Source organism: Aotus nancymaae, unplaced genomic scaffold (genome assembly GCF_030222135.1).
Source record: "Aotus nancymaae isolate 86718 unplaced genomic scaffold, 86718_ANA_hifiasm-v0.15.2.pri h1tg000016l, whole genome shotgun sequence".
NCBI lineage: Eukaryota > Metazoa > Chordata > Mammalia > Primates > Aotidae > Aotus > Aotus nancymaae.
In genome coordinates this window covers 31401965-31426646 of record NW_026988428.1, presented here as the reverse complement: position 1 = coordinate 31426646, position 24682 = coordinate 31401965, and the positions used below count along the sequence as shown (strand labels likewise).

Sequence of the window (24682 nt, the reverse complement as noted above, 5' to 3'; positions counted from 1 at the left end):
TATAAATTAGACACAATAAAATATTCATAACAGTAATTAATAAAATAGAACAATTATAACTGTGTACTCTAATAAAAGTTATCTAAATGTGTGCTCTTCCCTCCTGCCAAAAAAGTCTTATTCTACTGTATTCATCTATTTTCAGACAACTATTGACAGTGGGTAACTATAACCATGGAAAATGAAACCGTGGATAAGGGGGGACTACTCTATAAAGCTGTATATAGCTCCTACAAATCAATAAGCAAGGCCAAAAAACCCAATAGAAAAATGAGCAAAGGGAGAACAGATCATTTGCAGAAAGGGAGAAATGTCTCAAACATTATTAAAAAAGATTAATCAGCCCCAATAGTAATAAGATGAATGCAAATTAAGACTACACTGAAATACTATTTTTAACTTTTCAGGTTAACTAAGACCAAAAAGTTGAAATAGGTAAACAGACACAATGCTAATGGGATTATAAATTGGTAGGTCCTCTTGAGTTGCTTGACATTCTTCCAAAATTACAAGTACATATATTCTTTAACAATTCCATCTCCAGGAATTTATTCTACAAATATACTAAAATGATTATGCACAGAATATACATCATTCCATTGTTTGTAAAAGAAAAAAATGGAGATACTCTGAATGTATATCAATAAGGGGCAGACTCAATGAATTTTGTATATTCATTCAATTAGGTCCTCTGTAGTCATTAAAAAGAGTGAGACAGCTCTGTGTTATAGGATGAGCTTCCAGAAGTGAAACATCAAAGTGCAAAACAAGTGTATAGAATGATACCACTTGGGTTGGGAAGAAGAAGAAACTGCACTTGAGTGTATGCTTTTTATGTCAACAGACTATTTCTGGAAAGATATCAGAGAACCCTAACAGTGATTATCTCTGGGAAGAAGCACTGATGGGTCATGGCAAGCTGGGGAACAAGTGTATTAGAAGAGCATATTTTTTCACTGTCTACTCTTTTTAACCTTTTAATTTGTAATCCTGTGTGTACTACCTATGCTTAAAAATAATTTTTAAAATAATGAGAATAATTACAAAGTAAAATATGAATTGTTTTGGCAATCACAAAAAGCAAGTCACCAGCAATGGGCAAAATAAGGAAATAACTCATTAGTATTTATTGCATGTTTTTTATGTGCTACATGCTTCGCATATAATTAATTCATGTAATTCTCATAAATCCTCTGAGAAATACCTAGTTTTAACTGTATCACATAGACAGATTGATGGAGCCTTATAAATGCCAGCATTCAGCTAATAAACCAGAGTTTATTTGAACTCAGGTCTTTTCTAATTCCGTAGTTGGGTTTTTTCCCCACCAAACCATCTGGCTTCCCATTAGTGACCATATTTAAAGTATAGCTGTACTTTAATAGTGAACAGTAGTTACCAAAAATGTCCACAAGATGGAAATGTTAGATACAAGCAAGCATTTTTCTTTGTAAAACATAATGCTACATATCTAAGTGACATAGTTAAATAGATGTGTCCTGTTTTACAGTAACATTTCTTTGGTACTTTGTTACAGATAGATAGTTTTGAATATCATTTAACGCTTCTCTGTTCTCATAACAATAGTTGATAGGGCTTTTTTGTACAGGCAGTATTCTGAGTACTTTACATAAATTAATTCTTTAGGCTGGGCGGGGTTGCTCACACGTGTAATGCCAGCTCCTTGGGAGGATGAGGTGGGAAGATCATTTGAAATCAGGAGGCAGAGTTTGCAGTGACTCAAGATCATACCACTGCACTCCAGCCTGGGTAACAGAGTGAGATCCTTTCTCAAAAAAAAAAAAGTCTTCTCGACAAATAATATTATGAGGGATTTGCCATTATCATTTCTGTGTAGTAAGTAAGGAACACAGGTGAAATAGCTTACAGTGTTACAGCTAGTAAGTGGCAGAGCTGGGATTCAGACTTTAGCAGTTATTGCTACCTTTTTTTTAAAAGAAAAAAAAAACAATATTGGCTTGTTTTGATAATGTGATTTTGTTTATAAAAGTTTCACCTGTATATAAATTTAAGAGTACTTGTAGTTAGCACTTTTTTTTCCTTTCCCTTTTAAGACAGAGTCTCACTCTGTCACCCAGGCTGGAGTGCAGTGGCACAATCTCAACTCACTGCGACCTCTGCCTCCGAAGTTCAAGTGATTCTTGTGCCTCAGCCACCAGAGTAGCTGGGATTACAGGTGTGTGTCACCACAATGCCTAATTTTGTATTTTTGGTAGAGATGACATTTTGCCATGTTGGCCGGGTTGGTCTCGAACTCCTGGCTTCAAGTGATTCACCTGCCTTAGCCTCCCAAAGTACTGAGATTACGGGCATGAGCCACTGCACCCAGTCAGCTCTTACTAGCTGGTGTATCTTGGGTTTGTATGCCCCCTTATTTCAATCTTAATACGTGTATGGAAAAAAGGACATTATGTCTTAAAATTTTAACTGTGAGTTGGTGACCAGAATTTCATTTTTAGTTGTAGGAAACATCTTAGATCCTCCCCTGGGAATTCAGTCATTCTTCCCCTCCCCCAACCCACACCCATGTTTAATGTTGTAATTCTTAAGTTATCCACATTTCCTCGTGGAAACATTATTGTCAGGAAACGCCATATTTACTATCCTGTCATATATCTTAAACATGTGAGAAAAATACTTGAGTAAAAACACTTGTTTTCTTTAGTTGCAGAACTTGAAGTGAAAACCAGAGAAAAATTAGAAGCTGCTAAGAAAAAAACAAGCTTTGAGATTGCAGAGCTTAAGGAGAGATTAAAAGCAAGTCGTGAAACTATAAATTGTTTAAAAAATGAAATCAGAAAACTTGAAGAAGATGACCAAGCAAAAGACATATAAACAGTTCTCAAGAGAACTTGGTAGTAAGCTAAACTGAAAATAAGGTGGGCTTCACTGGAGAAATTTACTTACTGCAAATGCTATGATGTTTTTTTGAGGAACTTCATAGATAGCTGTTGACCATGGATTGCTCAGCAATGGGAATATGTACTGTTTAAGCAATCTTTAATGGAAAATATGTGTGTAAGAATGGATGTTATGTAGGCATTTTAACCCATTTTAGGGAAGTTCTATGATGTTAAGCACAATTTTAAAAATTTTTTATTGTAATATATGTATAGCTTATTTCATTATAAAGTATTACTTGTACAAATTTTGTACTTCTCTAGTAGTTAGAATTAGTGATAAAATTAATGTGTATATTTAATTTCTTCAAGATTTTACCTACCCCATCCTATCTTTTTTGTATAAGAAGTATTCAATAAACATAGTTTACAGATCCTATTTCTGCCTCCGGATGTGTTTCTTACTCTTTGAAGACTTTCTGGATATCCTTCAATACAATTAAAGTATCTCTATAGTATTGTGACCTTACATCTCTTATTGGCACTCATTGTAGCATATAGAAGCTCTTCGATGGTGAAGATTATATCTTTCATTCTGCCTATCACAGTGTTATTATTCTTCACATACAAATGTATTAGATTTTAAGGGCCAGGCGCAGTGGCTCACACCTGTAATACCATACTTTGGGAGGCCAAGGCAGGCAGATCACCTGAGGTGAGGAGGTCAAGACCACCCTGGCCAACATGGTGAAAACTCATCTCTACTAAAAATACAAAAATTAGCTGGGCATAGTGGTACACACCTGTAATCCCAGCTACTCAGGAGGCTGAGGCAGGAGAATCGCTTGAACCAAGGAGGCGGAGGTTGCAGTGAGCCAAGATTGCACCACTGCACTCCAGCCTGGGCAACAGAGTGAGACTTCGTCCATGTAGGTAGGTCTGGCTTTATGTATGCGTACATAGTAGGTGATGCATGCATATAGTGGTCATGGCTCAATCGTGCTCTCTATTGGCTCTTATTTTTTTGTTAGCTTTAATCTTGGTAGGACTTCACTGTGACATTGCAAAGAACTCTTATAACTCAATGATAATTTTTATTTTTTTTATTGTGCTTTAAGTTCTGGGGTACCTGTGCAGAACATGGAGGTTTGTTACATAGGTATACACATGCTATGGTGGTTCGCTGCATCCATCACCCTGTCATCTACATTAGATATTTCTCCTAATGCTATCCCTCCCCTAGCCCCCCAATCCCTGACAAGGTCCCATGTTTGATGTTCCCTTCCCTGTGTTCATGTGTTCTCATTGTTCATCTCCCACTTATGAGTGAGAACATGCAGTGTTTGGTTTTCTGTTCTTGTGTTAGTTTGCTGAGAATGATGGTTTCCAGCTTCCTCCATGACCCTGCAAAGGACATGAATTTATCCTTTTGATGGCTTCGTAATATTCCATGGTGTATATGTGCTACATTTTCTTTATTCAGTCTACCATTGATGGGCATTTGGGTTGGTTCCAAGTCTTTGCTATTATGAATAGTACTGCAATAAATATATGTATGCATGTGTCTTTATGATAGAATGATTTGTAATCCTTTGGGTATATACCCAGTAATGGGATTGCTGGGTCAAATGGAATTTCTGGTTCTAGATCCTTGGGGAATTGCCACATTGTCTTCCACAATGCTTGAACTAACTTACACTCCCACCAACAGTGTAAAACTGTTCCACATCCTCTCCAGCATCTGTTTCTTGACTTTTTAATTATCACCATTCTAACTGGTGTGTAATAGTATCTCAATGTGGTTTTGATTTGCATTTCTCTAATGACCAGTGACGATGAGCTTTTTTTTATGTTTGTTGGCTACATAAATGTCTCCTTTTGAGAAGTGTCTGTTTATATCCTTTGCCCACTTTTTGATGGGGCTGGTTTTTTCCTGTAATTTTGTTTAAGTTCTTTGTAGATTCTGGATATTAGCCCTTTGTCAGATGGGTAGAATGCAGAAATTTTCTCCCATTCTGTAGGTTGCCTGTTCACTCTGATATTATTTTCTTTTACTGTGCAGAAGCTCTTTAGTTTAATTAGATCCCATTTGTCAATTTTGACTTTTGTTGCCATTGCCTTTGGTGTTTTAGTCAGAAAGTCTTTGCTCATGCCTGTATCCTGAATAGTATTGCCTAGGTTTTCTTCTAGGGTTTTTATGGTTTTAGGTCTTACATTTAAATCTTTAATCCATCTTGAGTTAATTTTTGTATAAGGTGTAGGGAAGGGAACCAGTTTCAGCTTTCTGCATATGGCTAACCAGTTTTCCCAATACCATGTATTAAATAGGGAATCTTTTTCTCATTGCTTGTTTTGTCAGGTTTGTCAAAGATCAGTTGGTTGTAGGTGTGTAGCATTATTTCTGAGTCCTCTGTTCTGTTCCATGGGTCTATATCTCTGTTTTGGTACCAGTACCATGCTGTTTTGATTACTGTAGCCTTGTAGTATAGTTTCAAGTCAGGTAGTGTGATACCTCTAGTTTTGTTTCTTTTGCTTAGAATTGTCTTGGCTATCTGAGCTCTTTTTTGGTTCCATATGAAATTTAAGGTGGTTTTTTCAATTCTGTGAAGAATGTCAATGGTAGCTTGATGGGGATAGTATTGAATCTATAGATTACTTTGGGCAGTGTGGCCATTTTCACAATATTGTTTCTTCCTAACCATAAGCATGGAATGTTTTTCCATTTGTTTGTGTCCTCTCTTATTTCCTTGAGCAGTGGTTTGTAGTTCTCCCTGAAAAGGTCCTTCACCTCCCTTGTAAGTTGTATTCCTAGGTATTGTATTCTCTTTGTAGCAATTGTGAATGGGAGTTCACTCATGATTTGGCTCTCTGTCTGTTACTGGAATATAGGAATGGTTGTGATTTTTGCACATTGCTTTTGTATCCTGAGACGTTGCTGAAGTTGCTTATCAGCTTAAGGAGATTTTGGGCTGAGATGATGGGGTCTTCTAAATATACAATTATGTCATGTGCAAATAGAGATAATTTGACTCCCTCTTTTCCTAATTGAATACTTTATTTCATTTTCTTTCCTGATTGCCCTGGACAGAACTTCCAGTACTATGTTGAATAAGAGTGGTGAGAGAGGGCATCCTTGTCTTGCGCCAGTTTTCAAAGGCAATGCTTTCAGCTTTTGCTCATTCAGTATGATATTGGTTGTGGGTTTGTCATAAATAGCTCTTATTATTTTGAGATATGTTCCATCAATACTTAAATTATTGAGAGTTTTTAGCACGAAGGGCTGTTGAATTTTGTCGAAGGCCTTCTCTGCATCTATTGAGATAATTATGTGATTTTTGTCTTTGGTTCTGTTTATGTGATGGATTACATTTATTAATTTGCATATGTTGAACCAGCCTTGCATCCCAGGGATGAAGCCAACTTGATTGTGATAGATAAGCTTCTTGATGTAGTGTTGGATTCAGTTTGCCAGTATTTTATTGAGGATTTTCACATTGATGTTCATCAGGGATGTCGGCCTGAAATTTTCTTTTTTGGTTGTGTCTCTGCTGGGTTTTGGTATCAAGATAATGTTGGCCTCATAAAATGAGTTAGGGAGGTTTCCTTCTTTTTCTGTGGTTTAGAATAGTTTCAGAAGGAATGGTATCAGCTTCTCTTTGTACTTCTGGTAGAATTTGGCTGTGAAACCGTCTGGTCCTGGACTTCTTTTTGTTGGTAGGGTATTAATTGCTGCCTCAATTTCAGACCTTGTTATTGGTCTATTCAGGGATTCAACTTCTTCCTGATTTAGTCTTAGGAGGTTGTAAGTGTCTAGGAATTTATCCATTTCTTCCAATTTTCTGGTTTATTTGCATAGAGGTGTTTATAGTATTCTCTGATGGCAGTTTGTATTTCTGTGGGATCAGTGATAATACTGCTTTTATCATTTCTTATTGCATCTATTTGATTCTTCTCTCTTTTCTTCTTTATTAGTCTGGCTAGCAGTCTATTTTGTTGATCTTTTCAAAACACCAACTCCTGGATTCACTGATTTTTTTGTAGGGTATTTCATGTCTCTGTCTCCTTCAGTTCTGCTCTAATCTTAGTTATTTCTTGTCTTCTGCTGGTTTTTGAATTTGTTTGTTCTTTCTTCTCTAGTTCTTTTAATTGTGACATTAGGGTGTCGATTTTAGATCTTTCCTGCTTTCTCTTTTGGACATTTAGTGCTATAAATTTCCCTCAGACACCGCTTTAAATGTGTCCCAGAGATTCTGATACATTGTGTCTTTGTTCATTGGTCAAAGAACCTCTTTATTTCTGCCTTCATTTTATTATTTATCCAGTAGTCAGGTTGTTCAGTTTCCATGAAGTTGTGCGGTTCTGAGTTAGTTTCTTAATCCTGAGTTCTAATTTGATTGTGCTGTGGTCTGAGCGATTGTTTGTTATGTTTTCCATTCTTTTGCATTTGCTGAGGAGTGTTTTACTTCCAATTATGTGGTCAATTTTAGAATAGGTGCGATGTAGTACTGAGAAGAATGTATATTCTGTTGATTTGGGGTGGAGAGTTTTGTAGATGTCTATTAGGTCTGCATAGTTCAGAGCTGAGTTGAAGGCCTGGATATCCTTATTAATTTTGTTTCATTGATCTGTCTAATATTGACAGTGGGGTGTTAAGGTATCCCACTATTATTGTGTGGGAGTCTAAATCTCATTGTAGGTCTCTAAGAACTTGCTTTATAAATTTGGGTGCTTCTGCATTGGGTGCATATATATTTAGGATAGTTAGCTCTTCTTGTTGCATTGATCCCTTTACCATTATGCAATGCCCTTCTTTGTCTCTTTTGATCTTTGTTGGTTTAATGTCTGTTTTATCAGAGACTAGGATTGCAATCCCTGGATTTTTTCGCTTTCCATTTGCTTGGTAAATATTATTCCATCTCTTTATTTTGAGCCTATGTGTGTCTTTGCATGTGCGATGGGTCTCCTGAATACAGCTCACCAGTGGGTCTTGACTCTATCCAATTTGCCAGTCTCTGTCTTAATTGGGGCATTTATCCCATTTACATTTAAGGTTAATATTGTTATGTGTGAATTTGATCCTGCCATTATGATGCTAGCTGGTTATTTTACCTGTTAGTTGATTCAGTTTGTTTCTAGCGTTGATGGTCTTTACAATTTGGTATGTTTTTGCAGTGGCTGGTACCAGTTGTTCCTTTCCATGTTTAGTACTTCCTTCAGGAGCTCTTGTAAGGCAGGTATGGTAGTGACAAAATCTGTGAGCATTTGCCTGTCTGTAAAGGATTTTATTTCTCCTTTGCTTATGAAGCTTAGTTTGGCTGGATATGAAATTCTGGGTTGAAAATTATTTTCTTTAAGAATGTTGAATATTGCCCCCTACTTTCTTCTGGCATGTAGGGTTTCTGCTGAGAGATCTGCTGTTAGTCAGAAGGGCTTCCCTTTGTGAGTAACCCAACCTTTCTCTCTGGCTGCCCTTAGCATTTTTTTCCTTCATTTCAACCTTGGTGAATCTGACAATTACATGTCTTGGGGTTGCTCTTCTCAAGGAGTATCTTTGTAATATTCTCTGTATTTCCTGAATTTGAATGTTGGCCTGCCTTGCTAGGTTGGGGAAGTTCAGGATAATATCCTGAAGAGTTTGCCAACTTGGTTTCATTCTCCCCTTCACTTTCAGGTACACCAATCAAACATAGATTTGATCTTTTGATGTAATCCCGTATTTCTTGGAGGCTTTGTTTATTTCTTTTCACTCGTTTTTCTCTAATCTTGTCTTCTTGCTTTATTTCATTGAGTTGATGTTCAATTTCTGCTATCCTTTCTTCCATTTCATCAATGTGGCTATTGAAACCTGTGTATGCTTCACGAAGTTCTTGTGCTGTGTTTTTCAGTTCCATTAGGTCGTTTATGTTCTTCTCTAAACTGTTTTAGTTAGTTAGCATTTTGTCTAATTTTTTTTCAAGGTTCTTATCTTCCTTGCATTGGGTTAGAACATGCTCCTTTAGCTTGGAGAAGTTTGTTCATCAAACTTATTCTCTGTCCAGTTTTGTTCCCTTGCTGACAAGGAGTTGTGATACCTTGGAGGAGAAGAGGCATTCTGGTTTTTTGAGTTTTTAGCCTTTTTGTGCTGGTTTCTTCCCATCTTTGGGGATTTATCTACCTGTGGTCTTTGATGCTGATGATGTTTGGATGGGATCTAGGAGTGGACATTGATACAGTTCCTTTCTGTTGTTAGTTTTCCTTCTAACAGGCCCCACTGCTGCAGGTCTGCTGGAGTTTGCTGGAGGTTCACTCCAGACCCTGTTTGCCTGGATATCACCAGAGGAGGCTGCAGAACAGCAAAGATTGCTGCCTGTTCCTTCCTCTGGAAGCTTAATCCCAGAGGGGCACCCACCAGATGCCAGCCAGCACTCTCCTGTATTAAGTGTCTGTCTGCCCCTACAGGGAGGCATCTCCCAGTCAGGATACATGGGGGTCAGGGAGCCACTTGATGGGGCAGCCTCTCCCTTATCAGAGCTCAAACGCTGTGCTGGGAGATCTGCTGTTCTCTTCAGGGATGTTTCAGTCTGCTGAAACTGCACCCACAGCCACCCCTTCCCTGAGGTGCTCTTGTCCCAAGGAGATGGGGGTTTTATCTATAAGTCCCTGACTGGGACTGCTGCCCTTTTTTTGAGGGATGCCTTGCCCAGAGAGGAGGAATCCAGAGAGGTGATCTGGCAGCAGTGGCCTTGCTGAGCTGGTCTGGTGGGCTCTGCCCAGTTTGAACTTCCCGGTGGCTTTGTTTACACTGTGGGGGTAGAACTGCCTACTCAAGCCTCAGCAATGGCGGCCACCCCTCCCCCCACCAAGCTTGAGCATCCCAGGTCGACCTCAGACTGCTATGCTGGCAGCAAGAATTTCAAGCCAGTGAATCTTTTTTTTTTTTTTTTTAAGCCAGTCAAATTTAGCAGTGGGGGGTTGTATGCCAACTTTAGTGACACTAATGTTAATAAGTTCTGATAACCCACTACCATCGGACCAACCGCAAGCCAGTGAATCTTAGCTTGCTGGGTTCCGTGGGGATGGGACCCGCCGAGTCACCTGGCCACAGACCACTTGGCTCCCTGGCTTCAGCTCCCTTTCCAGGGGAGTGAACGGTTCTGTCTTGCTGTCATTCCAGGTGCCACTGGGGTATGAAAAAAGAAGAAAAGCTGCTGCTAGCTTGGTGACTGCCCAAATAGCTGCCCAGATTTGTGCTTGAAACCCAGGGCCCTGATAGAGTAGGAACTGGAGGGAATCTCCTGGTCTGCCGGTTGTGAAGACCATGGGAAAAGTTCAGTATCTGGGCTGGAGTGGACTGTTCCTCCCAGTACAGTCTCTCATGGCTTTCCTTGACTAGGGGAGGGGCATGCCCCGACCCCTTGCGCTTCCTGGGTGAGGCGATGCCCACCCTGCTTCGATTCATTCTCCGTGGGCTGCACCCGCTGTTCAATCAGTCCCAGTGAGATGAACTGGATACCTCAGTTGTAAATGCAGAAGCTACCCGCCGTCTATGTCGATCTTGCTGAGAGCTGTAGACTGGAGCTGTTCCTATTTGGCCATCTTGCCAGTGGGCCGGAATTTTTTTTTTTAATGACAAGCTGTTTGTTTATTTGTTTGTTTATTTTGTGACATAGTCTGACTCTGTCGCCCTGGCTTGAGTGCAGTGGTGCAATCTCAGCTCACTGCTGCTTCCGACTCCCAGGTTCAAGCAATTCTTGTGTTTCAGCCTTCCAGAGTAGCTGGGATTACTGGTGTGCATCACCAAACCGGGCTAACTTTTGCAGTTTTAGTAGAGACCAGGTTTTGCAATGTTGGCCAGACTGGTCTCGAACTTCTGGCCTCGAGTGTTCATTCTGCCTCAGCCTCCCAAAGTCCTCGGATTACATGCGTGAGCCACCTCGCCTGGCCCAAGTGTTGAAAAATCTTAATATGACATTGTTGAGTCTTTGAGTAGGTTTGTTTTTTTTAATTGTGCAGTAGTCACTATGTTAAATGTTATTTCCACTGGATGGCTTGAAGAAGTTCTCCTTTCATTGTTGTTCATTGATTAAGAGGTGTGAGAGGAGGGGGACTGGAGCTTGAGGCGATTACATTTAGGCAGTTACTCTAGGAATGGGAAAGGGAACAAGGTGAAGGCTTGCTGATGTACCTGAAAAATCACGTTTTTAATGGAAGTATGTGGAAGCTATCTAATATCCTGCAGGGGTGCTGTGGCTGGAGACTGGAAGAAATGGTGGCTTCATCAATACTGGAATGGAGATTGCCAGGATTATTGTTCCAGAAGAACACAGAGATGAGCTATAGTTGAAATTGCTGCCATTGGTGTTCACACTAGGTGGGAAAGGAAGCAACTTCAGGAAGGAGTCAGAGATTGGAGGGTACAGAGGACTGAGCTCTGAAGGTTTAGTAACTCCGAGTGCGGCCACGGGCAGCGCTGGCATCACCTGGAGCTTGTTGTAACTCCGAGTGCGGCCACGGGCAGCGCTGGCATCACCTGGAGCTTGTTGTAACTCCGAGTGCGGCCACGGGCAGCGCTGGCATCACCTGGAGCTTGTTGTAACTCCGAGTGCGGCCACGGGCAGCGCTGGCATCACCTGGAGCTTGTTGGAAATGCAGAATCTCTCATCCCACGCCAAACCTACTGAATCAGAACACACATTTTAATAGGATTTCCAGATGTATATGTACATTCAAGTTTAAGGTGCACTTATCTAGAGAGAAAAAAGATTTAGTGTTAGAGTATGAAAGATATCAGCAAAATAAAAGATTAGCCTAATAGAGTAAAATACTGAAGTTTAATATTTTAGAGGTGATCTTGTTTTTTCATTCCTTCCTTCCTTCCTTTTTTATTTCCTTTCTTTTTTGAAATGGATTCTCGCTCTGTCATCCAGGCTGGAATGCAGTGGCATGATTTTAGCTCACTGCAGCCTCCGCCTCCCAAGTTCAAGCAGTTCTCCTGCCTCAGCCTCTTGAGTACGTGGGATTACAGGCCCGTCACTATGCTTGGCTAATTTTTGTATTTTTAGTAGAGACAGGGTTTCACCACGTTGGCCAGGCTGGTCTCAAACTCCTGACCTCAAGTTATCTGCCCACCTCAGCCTCCCAAAGTGCTACAGGTGTGAGCCACCGGGCCTGGCTCTAGAGGTGATCTTTCTAAGTATGACACAATTAAATGTAATACCATAATTAAAAGGCTGATAATTTAAAAACATAAAAATGTATGACTTCTGTACAGGAAACCTTATAAAGTTTTCATAAAAAAGGTTTAAATCAGGTTATAAGAAAAATTACAAATTGGAAGAAGGAATTAACAGCTCTTACAAAATCAAGGATCAGCAAAGGACATTAATAAGCCGTTCATAAAAGCAGTAACACAAATAGCTAATAAACATAGTAAAGATTACCAACCTGGTAAGCAATCAAAGAATTACAAGTTAATATTTTGTTTTCCTTATCACAAAGCAAAATGAAAAAGATTGACAATACCTGGAAGTAGACAGGATCTCAGGAAATGACATTTATGCTGTTTTAATGATATTCTATATTAATACAATCTTTCTGGAGAGAAATGTGGGAATACACATCAACATTTTAAGTGTGCCATTCCTTGCTAGAAATTTATGCTATAGAAGTAATTTAAAGATGTGCTGAATTTGTATATGTTAGGAGCCTCACAAGTGCTGCTGCTTTAAATTGTGACACAGTAGATAAAACCTAAATGTCAAACAATAGCAGATTGGTTAGATCAGTGGTTCTCAACTTGAGGCCGTATTGCCCACAGCAAACATTTGGCAATATCTGGAGACATTTCTGATGGTCATAACTAGGGGTGGGAGCTACTGGCATCTAGTACTGATACAGAGGACAGGGAGGCTGTTAAATATCCTTCAGTGCACAGCGCAGCCTCCCACAACAAAGACTTATCCAGGCCAAAATGTCAGTAGTGCTGAAGCTGAGAAATCCTAGAATATAAAGAATATGATAGCTGTACAATTAATTATTTTTCAGCCATAATAATTTCAATATAGATCTGTATCCACTGACTTGGAAAGATAAATTGTTCAGTGGCGAAAAGCAGATAATAAAAGTGAAATGAATAGTAAGATCTCATTTAGATGAAGCAAACAAAAACCATTCCTAGAAGTATGTTTCTAAGGTTACCGACATGCTGAGTGCTAATCCACAAGCTACAATGTTTTAATTTTCTTTTTTAAATTTTTCTGTATTTTCTGAAAAGTTTTCCCAGTAAACCTGCATTCTTTTTTAAATTGGAAAAACAACAAAAGCATTTTAATGTAAAAGCAAAGCAGAGAAAAGAAGCACAAAAGTGTTACAGAGGACCAATGACTAATTCTGAATGAAAACAGGATCAACATGTCTTAGAGTGAATTACAAAAGTGAAGAGGAGGTAAAGATCACTGGAAATGGGAAATTCAGGAATGAAAAAGCCAGAGTGTTGGATCAGTTCTGTTTAAGGGCTCTGAATTTTCTAAGACAGTAGCAGGAATTGGGACAGAGGGAAAAACCATAGTCAGGGGCTAAGCACCTCAATAGATGTCAACAAGAATGAGAACAGTAGAACTAGACTTTGTGACTTTCAAACTTTTTTCTTTTGAAAGTGTCACAAGAAAATATGAACAAGGCAAAAGAAAAACTTTAAACTTACACATTTTATGGACCTGGAAACAACCATTCTTATAGGGAGGAGGCATGGTGGCACACGCCTGTAGTCCCAGCTACTCAGGAGGCCGAGGCGGGAGGATTGCTTGAGCCCAGGAATTTGAAGTTGCAGTGAGCCATGATCGCAGCACTGAACTCCAGCTTGGGTGACAGAATGAGATTCTGTCTAAAAAAAAACCAACCCAAACAAACACACACCCATGTAGGTATTAATCAGTGCCCTAATGTTGCATGTTTGTTTCTGGTATTTCATTATTATACACAATACATCTCTAAACATTCTCAGAGCTAAGTCTTTGAGCACATCCTTAGCTCCTTAGGATCAATTCTTAGACATGCAATTGTGAGGTTAAAAAACATGTACATTTTTAAGACTTAAAATATTTGGCCAAGTTTACTCCTATACAATGTTAAATGTGTAATTTTTAAAATGCTAAAAAGTATTCTCATACAAATATAGAGTAAGCACAGGTAAAGTCTTTATTTTAACTCATTAATGAAGAAACCAGGAGGGTAACAAAGCCAGTTCAAAGAAAGACATGAGAAGTTATGTGTACATACAAACACACACACACACACAATGTATAACTATATATATCTGTATACATATATTATGTATTTCCATCTATATAGGTATATACATATATATTATATATATAATGTATACATATATATTATATATGTATATACATATATTATGTACATATATCTATATTATGTATGTATATCTATATGTGTATATACATATGTATGTATATACATCCATTATGTATATATGTATATATACATCCCATAATGTATATTATGTACATACATATAGTATGTATATTATGTATATGGACTATAAAATATATATGTATGTAATTTATACATATATATACACATATATAAGAAAAAGAATACTAAAATCTTTATAAATTATTGCTAAATTAGATATAAATCTGATGAATGTTCTACAGGGTGATAAACCATAGCTTTTGGTGCTGTCTTCTTTACAGAGCAGAAATCATTTTTGTCTGTGCAGGACAGAAATTATATCTCTATTGGACAAAAATATTCACATCTGGCTGGGCGCAGTGGCTCACGCCTATAATCCCAGCACTTGGGGAGGCCGAGGCGGGTGGATCACGAGGTCAAGAGATCGAGACCATCCTGGTCAACAAGGTGAAACCCCGTCTCTACTAAAAATATAAAAATTATCTGGGCATGGTGGCACGCACCTGTAGTCCCAGTTACTCAGGAGGCTGAGGCAGGAGAATTGCTTGAACCCAGGAGGCGGAGGTTGCGGTGAGCTGAGATCACGCCATTGCACTCCAGCCTAGGTAAAAAGAGCGAAACTCCATCTCAAAAAAAAAAAAAAAATTAACATCTTACCAATTTTCTACTAGCTAACATCTGAATTTACAGTTCTAAAATGTGCAAATCAATAACAAATCAAGATTCAATTCAATTTAGATGGGCCAGTTAGGCAATGCCCCCACATGAAAACAAGTTATGCAATCATATTTTGCCTTCCAAGTTTTGGAAATTTTTTTCTGACCAAAGGTCTCCCAGTGTACAGTCCTCACTGGTCATATGTGAAAGGGCCTGTTTGGCCCCTCGTGATTACTACTGTCTCTTTTAAAAATGTTTGCCAATTTCATAGATAAAAATGAAATCTCATAACTTTAAGTTTTCACATTAATGTGACTGAACATTTCTCTCATAGTCTTATTGAACATTTACTGTTCTTTCTTTTAAAAAAAGTCTATTAATATCTTTTTCTCATTTTTCTAGTGGTGTTTTAGTCTTTTCTTTCTTGATTCATGTTTTTTGATATTTTCCTACCAAATTTATTCTTAAATTATATATTAATTTATAGTTTATTCTATTTTTATTTCTTAAGTATTTTTATTTTTTCATTTACTTTTCCTTCTTACATCTCATTTTTTCAATGAATTTTTAGAGCAGTTTGAGGTTTGCAGAAAGATTGAACAGAAAGTATAGAGTTCCCATATACCCTTTTCCTGCCCCACCCACATATGCAGTTTCCCTTATTATTAACATCTGGCATTAGTGTGGCATATCTGTTACAACTGATGAGCCAATGCTGATACATTATTATCAACTAAACTTATAGTTCACATTACATATGCTATGAGGTTTTTTAATAGAAAAAACTAGCTGATTTTATTATTATCAATGTCAAACAAGTCTTTAAATGAACTAAAATTTATGTAATTAAGCATAAATTTACTTTCACCTTTGTCTACAACCACAGTAAATATAGTTCTTGGCATAAAGCCATAGCCTTTAGAATTTAAAGCCTCCCCACCTGCAAGATTACATATATAAAACTCCCACTATTGTTTATATAATAGTGGATTAATCAAATTAAAATAGTTATACTATCTAGAATAAAATAAAAGAAATCATGTACTCATAAGATTCATATTTAAATCATCTTTATTTACATCTATATTTTAGCAAAAGTATAAGTAAATTAAGTATAAATAGCAGTTAAACAGTAACAGTAGTTACTTTAAATTGAAAATGAGATCAGTCAAAATCACATTTAAAGAGAGCAAAAATCTTGTCGGGTTTCTTGCTGTGGTTCTGGATGTTCAGAAGCAGGCTCATTTGAAGGCGGAATCAACCCTGAAGGAACTCACTTCTGCCTTCACAGTGTGGAGGTGGGAGGAAAAATCCAGGTCTCAGTAGATAGACATTTTTCACTGTTTAAGAGATTGGTAAACGACATTTCATAACTAAGAGAACCTGTTCTGTGCCCTAATAAATCATTTATTTTATAACTTCCATTACCTATTTAATTTGAAAATTGACACCAGAATAATTACTTGATCTAACAAATTAATTTTTACAACATTGAGAAAAATGTACCTCTTCAAATACAGATGATTAAAGGAAATATTAACTTTTAATGTAATTTTGGTCCTATTTTAACACCTGTTTTTACAAAAAGAGGAATTATTTCAAAATATATAAAACTTACTGTAACAATAATATTTTTTCTTTCATTATCAAAGTCCTTCTCAAAAAACATTTTCATGTAATGTAATTTTCACCAAATAACCAGTTGCTACCAATAAGATACTGATAATTTTAGTTTTATAAGACCTGCAAAAAGTCAATTATTTTTTGACTACCAAAATACAGAAATAATTCTATAGTATTAAGATGAATCCATTTGAAACCTATTACAGTCCACTTATGGCTGGCTGCCTTCCCAATTCAGAATAGTAATGATACACTCACGGATGCTAGAAGATTTTTTTCCTCCACTGTGTTACTACATGAACAGATAGTAAAATTAGTATCTCTGATTAATAAAACATATATTCAGCTTAAAAAAAATTTTTTTTAAATGAGCATACTTGCAAATGGAGCATGTACTGGACCTGGGAAATCCCTTGGTGGAAAATCATCTCCAGAAGCTCCCTTTTCCCACAGAGGTGACAGGGGCTCTGTGTCTTAAGGACCCTTGTGAGAATTGGCTAACATATCAGAGCTTGATTCTCCTCCTTCATTGGTAATCTGATGGTCCAGAAGATTCCCTGGACCTCTTGAGCCTCTTCCTCCTCTCCTTGGAAGCAAAGGTGAGAGTCTGGGTGGACCCTCCCATGAAGTTGGAGGAGACAGAAAAGCTCCCATTTCAGATGAAGCCGACCCAATGGTGAGGGGCCATATGGGGAATGCTCTCTGCCAAGTGGTGTATTTGGAACATGCAGTACATACGGATCTTTTTCGAAAAGTTCAAATTTAAACTCTATTTCAATTAATTTTTGTCTGTTGCAAGCATTTTCTTTCCTTAAATCATTGAGATGTCTTTCAGCAGTTCGAGCTGTGAACCAATTATCCTGTGCTTTGTTCTTATAGGAAATAGTGCGCCCTTGATAATAATGCATCGTTCTCTCTAATTCTTCTTCAAGATCTTTGGCTTGCTTTCTGTAGGTCTCCAGCTTTGCAGTGGCATGGCTGATCCTTTTGTCTACTTTAGAAAGTTTCTCTTCTGTCTCTGTTAATTCCCTGTAGGGTTTCTTTTAATTTTCTTGATATAGTTCAGTCATTACTTTAAGTTTCTGTTGAAGCTTCTGATTCTCACCTTCAAAACGCGTGTTTTCTGACTGCAAAGATGCTCATTCAGTCTCAAGACTTTTAATATGCTCTGTAAGCTCTTCCTTCATTTTATCAACTTCAGATGACTGAATGTAAATTTGGTTTCTTTCTCCTTCTAAGGTTTTGAAAGAAGCATTGAACTTAGCAGCATGAATCAGTTTCTTCAAAGCTCCTTTTGGAGGATGATATAAGTAAGCACCATTTTCCAATTCACTGTTCATTTCTAACTCCAAGTTATCATCATCCGTTCTGTCTTCTCCAAGCATAGCAGCCCAATCTTTCATCTTTAGCAGGCGTTCAGTCAGAGTCTTGATGTGATTGTCTTTATCACTGAGAAATTGTTCTGCGTGTACTTTGGAGTCTTCCACTGTTACTTTCTGTTTATTAAGTTCACTCACTTGTTCTTTCCATACTTCAGCTTCTTGCAAAAGTTGTTTCTGGCTTTCCTGAAGTTGGAAATTTTCATCCAAAGCATATTTTATTGCTATCTTCAGTGGTTCTTCATTCATTTGAAATAAAGTCTTGAAGATCATTTTGGCTTCAGCTACTCATGATTCGAGGGATTTTGACTCATCTTCTAGAGACTGTATCCTTTTTGAAATATCCACCATCAGTTCATTTTGTTCAGACTGTTTCGATTTCTCTTCTTTTAACTCTTTTACTAGACAGAGTATTTCATCCTCACGTTCCGCATTGGACCTGTTCAGCTTTTCACAGGTTGTTTCCAAACTTTGTGCTTCTGTTGCCTCCTTCTCAAAGCTGGGATCCTTTAAAGATGACTACTTCATAGCCTTCATGCTGTTTTTGAGTAATGCTAAATTTTTCAAGTAGTTTACATTTTTCCTCAATTAGTCTAGAAAGCATTTCAGCAAGCTTTTTCTCTCTTCCCACATAAAGTCTACTCCTAACCAATCTAAAACCTCTCCAAACAAAAAAGAGAACAGCAAAAAATCCAAAAATAACTGCCCATATCACCCATTCCCATGGAAAACCGTAAGAATTACAATCTGCTCCCGTACTTTGACACAGTGCTGCCACAACCCTGTGTAGCACCTCCAGAACCAGCCTCAAGTAAGGCTGAGGGGTAGCCCGGGGCTCCTCCATAGTGCCAAGGCTGCTCTGGAGGTCGCCACAGTAACCCTGGCCTGTGGGGGCCACAACAAAGGGCGAAGAACATGCAGACTTCAGTCTGGAACCGGAATCCACAAGTGGCAACCAGAGTGGACCACTGCAGAGCCTGCTGCGGGGGACGCTGGGGGACATGGGCACCCACAGGCCTCACAGGCCCATGCTGCTCACCTCGGCCCCATGTTACACTTTACATCTGGAGCGGTGCAGGTGCTCCAACCTGAACAAGCCTGCGACGTACCCTGTCCTGGCCACCCCACCCTCTGTTTTTATATGCTATGAGTTTTTACTAATGTATAATGACATGCATCCAATGTTACAGTATCACACAGAATAATTTCATGGCCCCAATGATCTTCTGTGCTCCACCTATTCATCCCTCTCTCCCTCCCCCAGATTTATAGTTTTAGTCCACTTGGAATTTATTTTCATCTAGTGTGTGAACTGTGTGCTGATTATGTGAAGTCGTTGTTCTGTCAGGACCTACGATTCCAATCCTTGACCTCTACCCACCAACGGTTCTCCTGAAATGTGTATGTCCAGAGCACCAGGCCAGGCAACACCAACTGGGGCTTTGGTCTCCATACGTTTGAGTAGAACCATCATCCAAATGATCGGGGGTGGGGACTTGGCACTGTGAGCTTCCTCTTGCTTAGATGAGACACTGAGACTTTTAGCAGTTCTAACTGAAACAAGAAGAGAACATCTTAACATGTTGGAATTGGGTTGCAAATTGTTTTTTATTATAGAAGATAGCCCTTATTCTGAGATTATGTCCTTCCTATATTTGTAAAATTATTGTGGTATAAAACAGACAAAATTTACTTACTTAAGTGTACAGTGCAGTTGTGTTAACTCTATGCACACTGTTGTGTAATAGAGCTCTAGAACTTTTTCAAATTTTGCAGAACTGAAACTCTATACCCGCTGAACAACTCACCTTTTCCCTGTCCCCCCTGCTCCTGGCTACCACAATTCTTTCTAAGAGTCTGACTAGTTTAGATTCCTAATAAAAGTGGAATCATGCAATATTTGTTTTTTTGTGACTGGCTAATTTCTGGTTGATTTGTCTGTTTTCATCCTACAGAAGTAATTTGAAGATGTGCTGAGTATAAGTATTTCGGGAGCTTCATAAGTGCTGCTGCTTTAAATCGTGACAAAGTAGATACAACCTAAATGTCAAACAATAGCAGATTAGTTAGATCAGTGGCTCTTAACTGGGGCAGTATTGCCCTCAGAAGACATTTGGCAATATCTTGAGACATTTTTGATTGCCATGACTAAGGGTGAGTGCTACTGGCATCTAGTACTGATACAGGGGACAGGGAGGCTGTTTTTATTTTTGCAGCTTTGTAATATGTTTTGAAGTCAGAAAGTCTTCAAGCCTCCAGCTTTGTTGTTCTTTCCTAAGATTACTTTGGGTCATTTGAGATTTCATTTGAAGTTTAGAATTTTTTTTTTCTGTTTCTGCAAAGAAATACCACTGGGATTTTGAGAGGGATTGCATTAAATATGTAGTTTACTTTGGCTAGTATGGACATTTTTAACAACATTAAATCTTTCAATCCATGACCATGGAATGCCTTTCTGTTTATTTGTGCTTTCCTATAGCTTTTTGCTAACATATGTTTGCATGAATGTGTGTATATGTATGAGAGAGAGCTTTAATAATTATTAAGATAGTTTTCTTTTTTTAAGTCCACCTTTAGAAAAATGTTGCCGAATGCTGTGTTTCCCATTTTGGGGACTTAGTGGGTGAGGTGATAATTTCTTTTTTTCTTTCTTTTTTTTTTTTAAGAAAGAAAGAAAGAAAAAGAATAAAGAAGAGGAGGAAAAAGGAAGAGAAAGAGAGAGAGAGAATGAAAGTATTGCTTTCTTGCCCAGGCTAGAATGCAGTTTAGTAATGGGTATTGAAAACCTCTTTTATACCAATAATTATACTTGATGTAAACAGGAAGGAATAAGGGAAGAAAATAACAAACGAGCAGCCAACCAATATTTCATTTAAACCTGTGAAATGCTATGCGATTACTGAGGAGTGATTTACTTCCAATTATGTAGTCACTTATGGAATAGGTGTGAGGTGGTAATGTATGTTTTATGTATTTGAAGTGGAGAGTTCTATAAATGTTTATTAAGTTTACTTGTTCCGGGTCTGAGTTCAAGTCCTGGATGTCCTTGTTAATTTTCTGTCTCGTTGATCTATAAAATCGTTAGCTCTTCTTGTTACATTGATCCTTTTGCCATTATGTAATGTCCTTCTTTGCCTCTTTTGTTCTTTGTTACTTTAAAGTCTACTTTATCAGAGGAGAGAATTGCATCTCCTGCTTTTTATTTGTTTATTTTTACTCTCTGATTGGTTGATAAATCTTCCTCCTTCTCTTTGTTTTGAGTCTTTGTGTATCGTTGCATGTGAGATGGGTCTGGATGCAGCATAGCAATGGGTTTTGGCTTTTTATCCAATTAGAATATATATAACTTTAATACTAGCATTTGATGCTAGCTGGCTGTTTTGCCCATTAGTTAGTGTAAATTTTTCGTTGTGTTAACGTTCTTTTCTTTTTGATATATTTTTGGAAAGGCTGATATTGGTTGTTCCTTTATATGTATAGTGCTTCTTTCAGAAACTCTTGTAAAGCAGGCCTGGTGGTGGTGAAGTCTCTAAGTACTTGTTTGTCCGCAAAGGATTTAATTTTTCCTTCGATTATAAAGCTTAGTTTGGCTGGATATGAAATTCTGGGTTGAAAGTTCTTTTCTTTAAGGATGTTAAATATTGGTCCCCACTCTTTTCTGGCTTGTAGGGTTTCTGCTGAGAGATCTGCTGTAAGTCTGATAGGTTTCCCTTTATGGGTAACCTGACCTTTCTCTCTGGCTGCCCTTAGTATTTTCTCCTTCATTTCAACCCTAATAAATCTGGCAATTATGTGCCTGGGGGTTGGTCTTCTTGAAGAATATCTATGTGGTGTTCTCTGTATTACCTGGAGTTGAATATTACCCTGCCTTGCCAGGTTGGGAAAGTTTTCCTGAATGATATCCTGAAGAGTATTTTCCAACTTGGATTCATTCTCTTCATCACATTCAGGTACACCTATCAAACGTAAATTAGGTCTTTTCACATAGTCCCATATTTCCTGGAGACTTTGCTCATTCCTTTTCATCCTTTTTTCTCCAATCTTGTCTTCTTGTTTCATTTCACTGAGCTGGTTCTCAACTTCTGATGTCCTTTCTTCTACTTGATCAATTCGACTGTTTAAACTTGTGCATACTTCGCGAAATTCTCGTGTTGTGTTTTTCAGCTCCATCAATTCACTTATATTCCTCTCTAAATTGTCCATTCTCGTTAACATTTCGTCAAACCTTTTTTCAAGGTTCTTAGTTTCTTTGCATTGGGTTAGAACAAGTTCTTTTAATTCACAGAAGTTTCTTATCACCCACGTTTTGAAGCCTGCTTCTGTTATTGGAACACACTCGTAATCTATTAAGCCTTGTTCCGTTACTGATGAGGAATTGCTATCCCCTGTAGAGGAAGAGGCATTCTGATTTTGAGTATTCTCTGCCTTTTTACGCTGATTTCTTCCCTTCATTATATATTTATCCGTCTGTTGTCTTTGTAATTACCGACTTTCTAACTAGGTCTCTGAGCAGACGTCCAACTTGTTAATTCCCAGCGCCGAAATCTGAGCAGTCCACTGCGCCAGCCAAAACCGCGGTGTTAAGATTGATGGTGCTTTTCTGCCCGGGAATCTCCGGACTCTGCACCAAAAACTGGCGCGCTAAGGCACCAGCAAAACCGCCGCGCTGGCCACAAAAGTCGCCCTGGTGACACGTGGGGCTTCTCTGCTGGGAATCTCCTGGTCCGTGAGCAACAAATATTCATCTGAAAGTGTAGTGTCCTCTCGTTCTCTGCGCTTTCACTGGGAGCTAGGAGCCCGAGCTGCTAGTGATCAGCCATCTTGGATCTCTCTGTGAGGTGATAATTTTACTTGACTACTGCATTTCAATGTCAAGAACACATTGGCCTAGACTTTAGAAGAAAGTTACGCTTATTGAAAGCAGTCATATAGTCTTCTAACTCTTCTTACCCAAGTGTAAACCTTAATAGATATTACCAGTCTAATGTCAAGAAAATCTGAACCTCAAGAAGCATTAAGAAAAAGTAAGGGGAAAGGGCATTTGCAAAAAAAAAAAAAATTCTTTATTTTCCTACTAAAGATTGATTCATCTCCTATCGAGTGTCGATATAATGAATACTTAGTTCAAATCCCAATTCCATGACTGTCTAAACATGAGCAAATCACTTAATTCCCCTCAGCCTCAGTTTTCTCATCTGTAAAATGTTGTCTATAAAATTGGGAAAATAAAAGTACCTACCTGATAGGGTTATTAAATGAAATAATACATGCAAATTAATAAAAATTTATATAGTGTTTAAAACAGCACCTCATATGGTAAAATCTGAATATCACCTATTATTTATGTTTATTTTAACCCCACACCAACTCTTCAATTCAGCAAACATTTAAACACCACCTAATCCTGCTCATTCTACTGTTACAACTGTCAATAACAATAGCTTACACTTATTACTTTTTGTAACAAGTATTGCTGACATTTTTTTTTTTTTTGAGACAGGGTCTGGCTCTGTTGCCGAGGCTGAAGTGCAGTGGTGCGATCACAGCTCACTTCAGCCTTAACCTATCAGGCTTAAGTGATCCTCCCACCTCAGCCTCCCAAGTAGCTGGGACTACAGGTGTGTACCACCACTCATGGCTAAATTTTTGTAGATACGGGGTCTGACCATGTTGCCCAGGCTCATCTTGAACTCCTAGCCTCAAGCAATCTGCCTGCTTAGGCCTCTCAAAGTGTTGGGATTATAGGCTTGAGCCACCACACCTGGCCTAATGACTTCGTTAAAAGCTTCAGTTCCTCCAATTTTGGCATAGATTTTCTCATTTAACTCTCACAACATCTTTATAAGTTAGATGCTGTTATTATCCCTGTTTTCAGATGAGGAATGTTGGGAGAGGCAGTCCATCGTGAGCTCTGAGTGTCCCTGTGTATTTTTCCTGGGTATGCCAAGAATGCAAGACTCTGACAGCTATTTTTCACAGTTAAATTTGCCATGAGCAGCCTTGCAGTGAGGCAACATCTTCCTCTAAGACAAAGAATAGGCTGTTTTCTGTTTACTTTAAAAGCAGTGAATTTCCAAGCTCAGTGTTTCTCAGCTGTGATGCAAACCTGCTTCATTTGCAACATCCACTTGGCCCCTCCACATTGCCCCTGCAGGACTTGGAAAGCAGGAGCAACCAATGAACATGACATCCATGTGACTTACTTGTGCAATGGTTAATAAAGTCATCTGTCTCTGATCCAGGAGTCTCATGTCTTCTGCCAGCATCTATGAAGCCTTAACTGGCTAGCTTATTAACTTGCAAGTAGGGTAAAATCACAAACCCTGACAAAGAAGTAGCCTGTTTAGTTGACAGTGTTCCTACTGAATTCCAAGATCTGCAAGAGGAAGAACTTACCTGTCTTCTTCAGTCTTGTATTTTGAGAATAGAGCAGAGTCCCAGATACATAGCAGGCATTTAATGAAAACTTACTGAATAAAAATGTCAGATGATGCATTAAGTGATTTACATATGAATCTAATGCAATCCTTATAACAACCCTAGAAGGTAAGGATTAAATATCTTTTTACAGATAAGGAAAGCGAGCCCCAGAGAGCTTAAATAACTTGTCCACGGTCACACATGGACGGTTAAGATTGAAACCCAGTCTTGTCAAACTTTAAAGCCTGTTGCTCAGAAATAACCCACCCAATAAGGTAAAACTTATTTTATGTTATTTTGTTGTATTTTTTAAAGATACATTTTCTTGAA

The 24682-nt window shown here is 38.3% G+C and overlaps 1 protein-coding gene and 1 pseudogene across 3 annotated transcripts in view; one reads left to right on the top strand and one right to left on the bottom strand.

Annotated features, from left to right (window-relative positions):
* YEATS4 (YEATS domain containing 4) overlaps positions 1 to 24682 on the top strand; it is a 142950-nt gene that overhangs the window by 42218 nt on the left and 76050 nt on the right. Inside the window, exon 7 of one of the 3 annotated variants that reach the window (XM_012441277.2) lies at positions 2687 to 3300. The exons of the other annotated variants lie outside the window; for them this stretch is intronic. Within the exon in view, the coding sequence (XP_012296700.1) occupies positions 2687 to 2856 (170 nt within the window). The 3' untranslated portion in view covers positions 2857 to 3300. Of the gene's footprint in view, positions 1 to 2686; positions 3301 to 24682 lie in introns of those variants that run through there. 3 annotated transcript variants of the gene reach the window in all.
* On the bottom strand, positions 17737 to 18776 carry LOC105709394 (melanoma inhibitory activity protein 2-like; annotated as a pseudogene).